Source organism: Ambystoma mexicanum, chromosome 9, assembly GCF_040938575.1.
Source record: "Ambystoma mexicanum isolate Mex_15411 chromosome 9, UKY_AmexF1_1, whole genome shotgun sequence".
Classification (NCBI taxonomy): domain Eukaryota; kingdom Metazoa; phylum Chordata; class Amphibia; order Caudata; family Ambystomatidae; genus Ambystoma; species Ambystoma mexicanum.
In genome coordinates, this window is record NC_090931.1 from 549,725,982 (window position 1) to 549,738,817 (window position 12,836).

The 12,836-nt window shown below is 47.9% G+C and overlaps 1 protein-coding gene across 15 annotated transcripts in view; it reads right to left on the bottom strand.

Moving 5' to 3' along the window:
- The window catches only part of DHX40 (DEAH-box helicase 40), a 1,529,377-nt gene that overhangs the window by 383,642 nt on the left and 1,132,899 nt on the right, over positions 1-12,836 (bottom strand). For all 15 annotated transcript variants that reach the window (XM_069615133.1, XM_069615132.1, XM_069615130.1 and 12 more), the window contains one exon: positions 10,117-10,274. In XM_069615133.1, coding sequence (XP_069471234.1) covers positions 10,117-10,274 — 158 coding nt within the window. The remainder of the gene's footprint in view (positions 1-10,116; positions 10,275-12,836) is intronic.

Here is a 12,836-nt window from a genome sequence, read left to right on the forward strand (position 1 = left end):
AAGAGGATCGAGATAGGGACCCAGATCTCTGAGCTTTGACTGGGGCCTTCACGAGCAGCGACAAAGACTTGACAGTTTATGTGCTCGCCTTAGTCTTGGTGAGCTCATCATCCGTAGAAGAATTAAACAACTCCATCAAAAGGCAGGTCCAGAGCTTTATCTTGGACCGCCTATGAACACTTTGTTGCATGAAGCCAAGCCTGACGAGAGGTGTCCACCCCCAGCATGAGGCCACGAGCCGAGGTGTCAACATGGTGTGCAGCAGCCTCCAGAATATCCTGCGCCAACACCCTCGCGTCTGACAAGCCGCCTTTAAAGTCTGTCAACAGGAACGAACTCCTGGAAGTCAGCCAAATCTCTCCACAATTTCATATTTGACGCCGCCAGAATGAGCTCTGCGTTAGCCTGACGCAATTGCAGTGCCGAATTGGCAAAAATCTTCTTGCCCAAGGAATCGAGCAATTTGTCCTCCTTGGACAGAACTTAAGCCGCAGCTGCGGAAGTCGCAGAGGCCGGCTTGGATTGCAGAGTGGCAAACGCTACCACCGTCGAGGACGGGAGCGGACATGACGCCAAGGCTACTTCCTCAGAGGTGTGAAGCCTGTAACAGGCGTCAATCCTTTTATTTAAGTGCAGCCCGGTGTGGGGTTTATTCCAGACCTTACGGGCCTCGGCCAGGACATCCCTCTGAAGGAACAGACTGGTGTGCTCCTGTGGAGACAAAGTTACCGCTCCTGCGGAGCGGGTGCCTCAGGCACTAATATGTCAAGGAGTGACATAATGTCCAGTACCCAGTCGTGAAAGGCGCGGACAGAGTGGGACTGGTCCTCACTGTCGTGATCTGCCAAAGGGTCGTCTAGAGCATCCGGATCCACCGGCTGCGACGCAACAGCGTCAGATTGGCATCACGCTCTGCTGGAATCTTGTCCACCAGCGACAAAGAAGGCAGAGGCAGAGGCAGAAGAGCCGGAGGAGGGCCGGGAGGCAGAGGAGGGGCTACCACCGGAGAGACAGGTGCCGTGACAGAAACTGCCGGGGCAGGAAATGGGGTCTGAGGGCAGAGTTCTCTAAAGAGGCCCTTAAAGTACTCCCTTATGGGATCAGAGTTCATTAGACTATGAAATTTCCCAAAAAAAGCATCCTCTGCCGAGACCTTAGGTGCTGGAGTGGGCAGAGGCCTCTCATGAGGAGCATAACCCCACAAACGTAGTGAGGAGGGCTGCCAAGAGGGCCCGCCACCAACTGGGTCTACAAAGAGCAATGGGGCAGATGTAGGAGGAAGCGAGACCAAATGAGGTAGTGGCATTTGAACATCTGAGGAGAACTGCGTCACATGTGTAGGTGAGGCAGTTGACTCCACAGACTGTTCAGGGGACTGGACTGAAATTTTAGCCTTGACACAAGGATCATTGGCAGGGCCGGTACTATGGGGCCTTGGATCTTTACTGGACATCCTGTCCCTTGAATTAGCCTCCAAAGGAGGAACCTCGGCAATGCCGGTAACAGAGGAGTTACGGTCGACGACCGCTCCCTGTGCCCAGTCAAGAGAACCTGTGACTCTGCAAGCACAGGAAAGTTGAGGAATCCACCTCACAGACAAGGTCTTAATAGGCCTCTCAGTTTTGTTGGTACACACCTTAACCTCATTAAGAGGAACCTCAGAACCGAGCCCGGTCTCATAGCTCCCCGAGAGGGGCCTCAAACCGTGGTTCGGTACAGAAAGCATCCACAGAGGCCTCAGGGCGCACCCCTGTGTCTGTGTGGGAAGCTCCTGACAAGGAGACCTTGGAGCAAACTCTGGTACCCAACGCCTCAGCACGACTATGCTGGCTATTAGCACCTGATTGGAGAACCTTGGATCGTGATCCGGTATAGGCAGGCCCCTCACGGAAAACCTCGGAGAAAACCCTGGTAGGCCTATTAGGCCTGCGAGGCACCTCAGGGAAAACCCTGGTAGCAGAGCTTTTGAAGCCCTCCCGGACCTGGAGTACCCCGGGAAGCAGTCCCCTGGCCGGGGTGCCCTGAAAAGTAAGGAGCTTACTGGGCGTCCCTTGCGATGGAGGAACCTTCTGGAAGATCTCCTCCCACCGACGAAGACGACGCTGAAGTGCCCGGACTGAAAGGGAGTCGCAGTAGAAACAAGCGTCCCTACAGTGATCCGGTCCCAGACACTCCAAGCAGAGAGAAGGGGGATCCGCCCTACCAAAGCGACGTTGGCAAGAGGAACACGTAGCAAATCCCTAATGATACGGCATAGACAGAGGACTATGCAACCGCAGAACCAGAGCAGGAGAGGTCAACGGGAAGGAAAAAAGGTCTTCCTGGTGATGCAAGTGCATGCAGCCCTGACCGCGCTGAGAAAAGGACTGAAGGGCGATGCGCTGGACATAGCTAAGGAGTGCAGGGTTGCGGCCGCGTGCAGTGCCCTGCGTAAAAAGAGAAGGGCACATTTTTCAATATGATGCTTTTTTACAAAAAGTGCTCTGGTCCCGTCCCACAGGACAGAATGTCCCAAAAGTAGGGAGGAAAGGGGACGGGACGTAGGAGAAATAATTATCAGAGGATTCAGGGGATAACAAGTGGAAAAGAGGTACATAAAATAGCGCTTTATGCAGATGATATTCTGTTATTTTTGAAAAACGCAAATAGCTTGCTGCCCAGAGTGATGGAGAGGTTGCAAGAATTTGCTGCAATTTCAGGGTTCACCATAAACTACACTAAATCCAAAGCCGTAAACATAACTGAATGCCAAAAGGAAATAGTGAGATTAAGCAAGGAATTCCTCCTAATATGGGAAGATAACAGCATAGAATACCTCGGGATACACTTAACAAGCGATCGTTGTGAGAGGAACATCCAGTTGAAAGAACGTTTCAGTTGGTAAGTAACTTGTTCTTCGAATGGATTGTGTCCTCCCACGATTCCTCATCTTGTGATAGATTCCCATAGCAGTGACCAATTTGGAGGTAGGAGTGCTAGTTTTTGTTTTCATGTACAGAGTGAAATACTGCTCTGGCAAAAAGTCCCTCATTTGAGGAAGAGGCATTTAAGCAGTAATGCTTGATGAAGGTATGCATTGATGCCCATGTTGCAGCTGAACAAATATCTTTTGCAGGGTCTCCCTTCTTCAAAGCCGCAGAGGTAGCCATTCCCCTTGTGGAGTGAGCACATAACCCATCCGGTGGGTCTTTTCCTGCTAATCTGTAGCATTCCAATATGGCTAGAATAATCCAGCCGGATATGGTTTGTTTTGTCACCGCTAACCCCAATTTACGACCTGTGTATCCCACAAAAAGTTGGTCGTCTTGACGTAATTTTTACATTCTTGCAATGTAAAAACTGAGAGCCCTCTTAGGGTCCAGCCTATGTAACCTCTCCGCTTCTTTTCCCAAATGAGGAGGAGGATAGAATGTTGGTAAAACAATTTTCTGCGACAAATGGAAGTCGGAAACTACTTTCGGTAAGAAAGATGGTTTTACTTTTAGATTCACTTTGTCTTTATAAAAAGTGGTGTATGGAGGTTTACATGAGAGAACCTGTAATTCACTAACACTGCGGGCTGATGTTAATGCCACAAGAAGGACAGTTTTTAGCGTTAAAAGCCTCAATGGACATGAGTGCAGAGGCTCAAATGGTATACATGTTAGGAATTTGAGAACTAAATTCAAATCCCAGGTTGGAACATGAAATGGTATTGGTGGATATACATTTGTAAGTCCTTTTAAGAACTGTATTATTTATGGTATTTTAAAGTAAGAAACCTCTTCCGAGGAGCGCTTAAAAATGGACAGCGCAGCAAGGTATCATTCGATTGTTCCGATCTGGAGCCCCAGATTGGCTAGATGTAACAGGAAAGAAAGCACCATTGGTGTGCCACATTGAAAAGGGTCCACATCTCTATCCTTGCACCAGTTACTGAATTTATTCCAACGACACCGGTACAAAGATTTTGTTGCTGGCCTCCTGGCCAAAAGCAAAATCTCCATAACGTCATCCGGAAGGTCCCAATCCCTGTATCTGAACCTCTCAGAAACCATGCATGAAGGTTGAGCGTGTTGACCTCTGGATGGAGAACCCGACCTTGCTCTTACGAGAGAAGATCCTCTCTTTGTGGAAGACGTACTGGAGGGCAAATGGACATGTCCAGAAGGTCCGGGTACCACGTCCTCCTGGCCCAATCCGGGGCAATTAGGATCATGGTTTTCCTGAACTTTCTCAACCTCCTGATTACTTGAGGAATCACGGGGACTGGAGGAAACGCGTACAGCAGGGGAAAATCCCAATCCACTATGAACACGTCTCCTAGAGCTCCTCTCGGAGGAAATTCCCTTGGGCAATACTGATCGCACTTTCGGTTTACCGAGGTTGCAAACAGATCCACTTGAGGGGTTCCCCAAAGGGGGAAGATCTCCAGAAGGACTTCCTGAGCTAACTCCCACTCGTGGGAGACTGTGCTCTGCCTGCTCACAGCGTCTGCTGCCGTGTTCTGCTCTCCAGCTAGGTGAACTGCCGATAGAGAGATTCCCTCTTGTATCGCCCAGAACCAGAGCTGCATCGCCTCTCTGCACAGAGGTAGTGATCCTACGCCTCCCCTTTTGTTGAGGTAGTACATGGCCACTGTGTTGTCCATCATTATCAGGACATTCTTTCTCTGTACGGAGGGCAGGAAGGCCTTCAGAGCTAGTCTGATTGCCCTCAGCTCCAAAAGGTTGATGTGTAGTCTGGACTCCGATGGAGACCAACGTCCACTGATTGTCAGATCGTTGGTGTGTGCTCCCCACCCCGTGAGTGAGGCGTTCGTCACTACTGTTATCTCCGGCCATGGTTGCCAAAAAGATTCTCCGTTGAGGATGTTGTCGTTGCAAGCCCACCATGATAGATCCTGAGCAACTGCGCTCGGGACTTGCAGAAGATCTGACATATTCCCCGAGAATTGGGACCACTGAGTTCTGAGGGCACATTGGAGGGATCTCATTCTCAATCTGGCACCAGAAAAAATGCAGGATGTCATGAGGCTGAGCAACCTCAGGAGATCGAAGGCCGGTAGATGCTGGGCTTTTTTGGATTTTGTTACCATCTGCTGGATGTGGAGAGCTCTCACCTCGGGCGGTGATACTTTCCCCGAGGAAGTGTCCAAGACTGCTCCGATAAATTGGAGTTGTTGGGATGTGCGACTTCTTGAAATTGAGGGAGAAGCCCAGGTTGTGGAGGAAGTGCAGGTGATCGACAGGTGTTCCTGAGCTTGTTCTGGAGAAAGTGCTCTGATTAGCCAGTTGTCCAGGTAGGGGTATACGTGAATCCCCCCTTTCCTGAGACTTGCTGCCACTACCGCCATCAGTTTGGTGAAAACCCTCGGACGGAGGTCAGCCCGAATGGCAGAACTCGAAACCGATAGTGAGAACGGCCAACTGCAAACCTCAGGTATTTTCTGTGCTTGGGATGGATTGGCATATGAAAATATGCATCCTGAAGATCCAATGATAGCAACCAGTCTTGGAGTTGGAGAGCCTGAAGGATCTGAGAAAGGCTTACCATCTTGAACTTGTCCTTCCTGAGGAATTTGTTTAATTTTTTCAAGTGCAAGATGGGTCTCAATCCTCCGTCCTTTTTGGGGATGAGAAAATAGGGGGAGTACCAGCCTTTGTTCCTCTCTGCTACAGGTACATGTTCTATTGTACCTTTCTCTAGCAGGGTTATAATTTCCTGCCAAAGGAGCGGATCTGGAATTCTGGTAGAGCTGGCTCCTGGTGGATGATCTTGAGGTCTTTTTATGAAGAGTAGGCAGTAACCTTGAGCTATTGTCTCCAGTGCCGATGCATCTGAAGTAATGCCTCGCCATTCTTCCAGATGTTGAGAGATTCTGCCTCCCACAGGTGTTTTGTATGATAAGACCTCAGAGATTTGGAGGCGGCTGTAGGAGCGGCTGAGGGCATAGATGCCGTTCCTGAAGATGGCTTTGTAGTCTTTGCTCGTTCACCACGAGTGACATTTCTTCTGCCCCTTTGAAAAGCCTTTCCTCTTCCTCTACCAACAGAGGAGTAGTATCGAAAAGGACGACCCCTCCAGGAAGATGAGCCCGAATAGGGTTTCTGAGGCTGTCGCATGGAGGCACTAAGGGACTTTGCTGCCGCGTTCAAGGTCTGTAGTTTTTCCAGGCTCTCATCAGCCTTACTACCAAACAGCCTGAAGCCATCAAAGGGCATGTTGAGAAGCCTGGTCTGTACATCTGGTGAAAACCCAGACTTTCTCAACCACGCAAATCTGCAAAGCACTGTGCTTGATGCCATGGACCTGCTAATACTATCAGCAGTATCCAGTCCAGACTGGAGGCATTCCCCCATTGCCTCTTTACCATCATTGACTATATTCAGGAAGCCTTCCCTTTCCTCGCCTTCCAGAATATGCTCAGCCGCCGGCAAAATGCATTCCCACAGGGTATATGTGAATCTGGCCAGGGTACAGGTGACATTGGTATATTTCAAATCCATGCTACCCGACGTAAAAACTTTACGAGCCCAGGCATCAACCTTTTTATCCTCCCTGTCCGGAGGTATGGTTGGGTATGCTGCCTGCCTGGATGTAGTAGCTGCCTGAAAAACCAAGCTTTCTGGAGTAGGGTATCTACTCAGGTATTCTGGGTCAGAAGTGGAAGTTCTGTACTTTTTTGGGAGATTGCCATCTACTGCAGCAATGCTATCAGGTTTTTCCCAGTTTTTCTCAACTGTTTTTTGCAATGCCCTATGAAAGGGGAGAACTGGATCTTTCCGGGGTCCTCGGACTATAATATCCATCATATCGTCTTGTTCAAAAGTAGGGGAGGCTCTTCCCCAACCCATATACTCAATCACCCTACTCATCAAATTCCTATACCCTGAGTCTGCATGTTCTGCAGGATCAGGTGCAGCAAACTCCAATTCGGGTGATGTGTCCACACCACTAGCAGAATGCAGAGTTTCAGATAGATCTCTCATTTTTGTCTCAGGATTTATCAGTTCCTATGGAACTTGTCTAGTCCCATATTTTACTCCAAGAGGAGTGACCTCCTCATCATCTGAACCAGATTCCTCAAAAATTGAAGACATGGACCTAAGGAAGTCTGATCTTGGTAAAGGTGTAAACCTTCTCTCTTCTTCCTCATAATTTGTTGAAGGAATCAGTGTTTTCTTCGAGGGAGTCGAAGGAACCTTCGACACACTCGACGAAGCCTTCGACAAAGGCTTTGAGGATAAAGTAGGCTTCGTTATCGGAGCAGTCGGCGCCGATGGCGTTGATGCAGTTGCACCCGACTTCGACAATTTTTGTGTTTTATGAGGCATCGGAGAGGCATTCGATCCTCGAGGATCTCTCGACGACTTGTCGACTCGAGATCTATGGGTACTAGTAGGCTTAACTGTTTTTTTTTTTAAACTTTATTTTCAATGTAGAGAAAGAAGACATCAATTTGTAGGCTTAACTGTTGTAGTTCCCGACTTCCCTGCGTCGTCCAAAGGAGCGACCGGGGTCTGGCTTTTCTGAGGTTTCTTCGAGGGGGTCAAGGCCGCGTTCTCAAAGACCTGCAACATTCTTTTTCTAAAGCTCTCCCACTTTGAAGGGGAATCGATCTAGTCGGACATCGAACCAATTCTGTCGACGAATCGGACGATGATGACGGAGATCTATGTCTCCTTTTGAGCCATGACTGTAGTTCTACTTCAGGAACCTAAAAAAACGAAAACTTTTACAATTGTTTTCAATTTCTGATTTTGAATGGTTGCTTCAATAAAATGGAGGCTAAACTTAATTAGAGAGTTGAAAAGTTTTGGAAACTAGAAGCAAAGAGTTTTTAGAAGCCTTCACCATGAGATAGCCGGTCCGATTAGAGCGCTCGCTTGGACATCTGTGCAAAGCCTGCTGATGCAGGTTCGAATCCCGGCAGTGCCAAACTCAGCCTTTCATCCGTCCGAGGTCGATAAATGAGCACCACAAACCGTGGTTAATATTAAGCAGCGCTCAGATGTCTGAGGGTTCGTAGCGCTATATAAATGCTAAATTATTATTATTTTTATAGTAAACTGCTCATGGAGCTAAAACTTGACACTTGGACAATTATTTCAAATTCTAATTTTGCAATCGTTTTTAATGATTTGGGGTGATGAAATTGACAGTTTTTACCCCTTTGTGCAACATATATTTTTCTTTTCCATGGTTACACCATTCAGAGACACTGTTTGAGGTAAGACACTTTCTTTGTGCTGGTGTCACAATGAGTTTAGTTTGGTACTGAGCTCCGCCACAGTGCCTAAAAAGAGCCTGTGTTTCCTCTCTTACTTTTGCAGCCAGGATAAGTGGATCTATCAAAGCACAAAGGAATGTTAAGAGGAATCCTTGCTAGGGGATTTACCTGTAATTTTTCCCATGGTTGTTGACTCCTTTTAGGTTGCTCTTAACTAAACGCCCACAGAATCCATGGACTTTTGACAGAGTTTTTAACCATGTCCATCTAATGGGTTATTCAGGGAGTGTAATGCATAACCTCACTTGTCCCCTTGCTTGCCAATCCACACAGCAATAAAATTGTGAGTATGATTTCAGGTTTTACTGGCGCACACACGCCCACAATCCAAACGAGAATAAATACACATAAATGATAAAAAAGAGAGTGAGAGCATTCTTAATGTGTTTCTATATATGAGTTTAAAATACACCATATTGCAGGTGTAAATACCTGTTGGTTTAGTGATAAAATTGTGTAGGAAAGATATTGAAAGCAGAATGTTTATCATACACACAAGTGTAATAAGCTTTGATTTCTATATACTCTAGGAGTAGGCCCACAAAAAGGATATGACATCCTTTCATTGCGGGATGTTTTTCTTGGGGGTGTTTTTAGTGCAATTTTTTTGCTGAAAAAACTCATCGAATTCTTTTCGGGGGGGTTAGAAAAATATATATATTGGGTGTGGGTGTTCAAGGATATAAAAAATTAAAGGATTAAAGGGTACGGGGGATTGGGTGGGGAACCACCCCAAAAATAAAAAAAAATAAAACATTTGATGAGTTTTTTCGTAAAAAAATCCACAAGAAAAAAGCCAGTCATCCCGCGATGAAATGACATGGAACCACAAAAAGCCTGTCACGTGATCAGGGGTAGTAGTTTCTCTTGCACTTAGTGCAGAGATCCAACTCTCTTTGGAGCCTTTCTTCAGGGTACAAACCCTATTATGTGCCGCAAAGCCTGCCACAGTCATTTGGACCGCCCATGGGGAGAGGGTTAGGCTTTGGCATGAAGGGAATTATGAAAATCATGAAAATTGTTTCAGAATGCACCACTGATTCTACAAAATCTACTAGATTTATGTTTAATCCAGTATTTGGTGTGTTCCAAAACCTGAAATGCACTGTCTCAGAAACCAAAAATGTATGCAACAACTGATGGAACCCCACCAATATTGGTAACTCCTTTGTAGTATATACTACTGCAGTTCAATACATTAGTAAATTGGTAGATCCTGAAAACTTCATTTTCTTAATAACGTTTCTATTAAGGCTGTCCTTTCACCACTGCTTGAGTAGAAAAAACTCTAGCCAATGCATTTCGGACACTACGTCCGTCATCAGGACTGATTCGGTCAACAGTAGAAAGAATAGCTCTGGTGATCAAACTGTGTGATTTGTTTCCCAAAGTGTCTAGAAGTAATAGGTCCAAGAAGATTCTAGATCTATGGCAAGCAGTGTTTACAATGGCTCCCTAATGGGTCTGCCTGCTTTATGCTAGAACATAAAGCCAGCAGACACCACAGTGATCTCCAGCATTTGCGTCAGCATGAAAATCCACGTTGACACAAAGACAGGAGCGTTTGTATGCTGGAAACGAAGGGAGGTGGCAGAAATGCAAGTTGCCTTCCACCCCTCTTCTCCGGCATACAAATGAATGAAAATGGAAGATAACATTAATGGAAGACTTGAAAGTCTTACGCAAAGATTTGTGCCTTCCATTAATGTTACAGCCCCATACAAAATGTGCTACATGGTGTCTGGCCTCTCCCTTTTTATTTATTTTTTACACATTTTAAGTTATTGTTGCCAGCTGGTTGATCATCCCGACCAAACATGGGTAAAAATTTGATCTGTGCTTACCTGGACGTATGAATACATTCTCCACAGACAGCATGGCTGCTATTGGAAGCAAAAGATCTTCACAGTCCACAGACGCTGCTTTGATCACTGCACAAGCAAGACTAGGCGGGAGGGGAAATTCCATCATGAACTGCCCAAGTCTGGTAACATGGCCTCTCCTAATCGAGGTGAGGAAAGAACATGTGGTATCCATTAACTCCATGCCAGGATAAGTCAGCGCAGACAGGTGAAGAACTAATTAGTACTATCTGTTTTAAATAATGCAATAGTTACTGTCATGTAATTCGATAAGGAGCTAAAATGAAACCCCTCAATACTTCATGCTGGGGAAGTTAACAGTTAATCAAAAAATGTTGCTTACCAGCTACTATAGGTTCTCAATTTCTAAATCGGACACATACAAACATAGATGAAATAGGAGGAACACATGTTTATTTACATTGAGAGCCTGGTGCCCAGTAAAGTATATTGTACAGAAGAGAAGGTTTAAGTTACTTACCTGTAACTTGTTCTCCAGCATGGGTCTGGCATAGATTTACATTCTCATGAATAATGAATACATAGCAGTACAACATTACACAACCACGGGAGGTGGCAAGGCTCAACAGAAGCAATTGACTCTTACCTCTGGAACAGACTCACCTCAAGCGAACAGGTTGTGCAGCACTGCTTGGCCGATTCTGGACTCCTCCCTGGAATCCCTATTGACACAGTAGAACTTTGTGAAGATGTGCGTGGACCTCCACGTAGCAGCCCTGCAGGTTTCCAACAGAGGGACACCAGATAGGAACGCCATCATCGCAGTGATCACTCTGGTGGAGTGGGCTCTTGGACGGCCGGGCAGTGGTCGGTTCACCAACCGATGACAGTGCATGATGCAGCCGGAGAGCCACCTTGAAATGTAAGCCTTGGACAAGGCCTTCCAATGGTTCACAGGACCAAAGTTCACAAATAGTTGTGAAGTATTCCGAAAACTCTTTGTGCATGCCACGTGGAACTTCAGGGCATGGGCAACGTCCAGCGAGTGCAAGGCCCTTTCCACCAGCGACAAGGGTTTCGGGAAGAAAACAGGTAACACCAGAGGCTTGTTGAGGTGGTATTCCGCAGTACAACCCTTGATTCATGAAAAGTCAGATACGGTTGCTTGCATGATAGGGCCTGGATCTCACGTACTCTCCTGGCAGAGGTGATGGCCACAAGGAAAGCCGTTTTACACAATAAGAACTTGAGTGGGCCTGATGCATAGGTTTGGAGGGGGCACCCAAGAGACTCGCCAAAACCACGCTGAGTTCCCATGCCGGGGTAGGAGCCTTCACTGGTGGGAAAGATTGAAACAGTCCTTTGAGAAACTCTGTGACGAGTTGGTGGGACCAAAGGGAAGATCTTCCTGGAGACCTAGTGTAGCGAGAGATAGCTGCCAGATGTACCTTGATAGAGGAGTGCGCCAGTCCGGCCTTGGCCAAGGATAGCACGTATGGAAGGACCTGCAGAGCCGTGACCCTCTGATGGGTAATCTTCTGAGACCGGCACCACGTAGCAATGCACCTCCACTTGTGGCAGTAGCACTTCAAAGTCAACGACGCCCTGACGAGGACCTCCCTGCAGTGCGCAGGCAACTCATATCCTCCAAACTCTAGGGCCGCAGGAGCCAAACCCTCAGGTACAGCGATCCTGGTTCGTGATGCAGGATTGTGCTTCCTTCACTGGAGAGAAGATCCGGAACCACTGTCAGCTTGACCGGAGGCGACGCTGACAGGCTGAGAAGGTTCGGCTACCAGATCTGCCTCAGCCAAGCCGGGCAGATGATTATCATCTTGTATGGGCATTGTCTGATTGTGTTGACAACTCGTAGCAGGAGAAGGAACGGAGGGAACACGTACAGGAACAGCCCTTCCCACTGGAAGGAGAACGCGTCCCCCAGGCTCCTCGGCTGGTGGAACCTACTAGCAAACCTCTGGCACTTGGAGATCGCTGCTGTCGCAAACATTTGACGAACAGGTGGTCCACCTGATCCTGATGAAACTCCCACTCCTGGCAGGAGCGCAGTTCCCTGCTGAGGGAGTCTTCGATCGTGTTCTTGACTCCCGCTAGGTGGAGAGGGACGAGAAACATCCCCTGCCTGATGGCCCGGTGCCACAAGTCCTTCGCTTGTTTGGGGAGTATCGGGGATCGAGTGCCCCTCTAGTTCCAGATATAGAACATGGTGGGTGTGTTGTCCGTAAAGATCCTCACCACCTTGCCTTTCAGAGACGGTAGGAATGACTTGAGGGCCCAGAACACTGCCCGTAGCTCCAGGATGTTGATATGACGATCCTTCTCCTCTGGCGTCACAGGCCACTGACGTGCAGATGTCCGGTGTGCGCTCCCCATCCGCCTAGGGAGGCGTCCGTGGTGACCGTCTCTTGTGTGGCAGGCTTTGAAATCCCATGCCTTGGGTGATGTTGGAGCGGACGCCCCACCATCCTATCGCCCGACAGAACTCGTTGAGAGAGATTGTGTCTGTGTCACAGGAATTCCAGAAGGGGTCCCATTTACAACCGGCAGAGCCAGACGAGGTAGATGCAGGATGACATCATGCCCAGTAACGACTTGATGGCCCGCACCGTGGTCGTCTTCGTCGACGACAGCCGTTGCACCTTTCCTTGAATGGCTGCTATCCACTCCTCTGAGGGCGAAGGCAGGCAAGACACCGTATTGAGTCTGGTGCCTAGACACGGTGC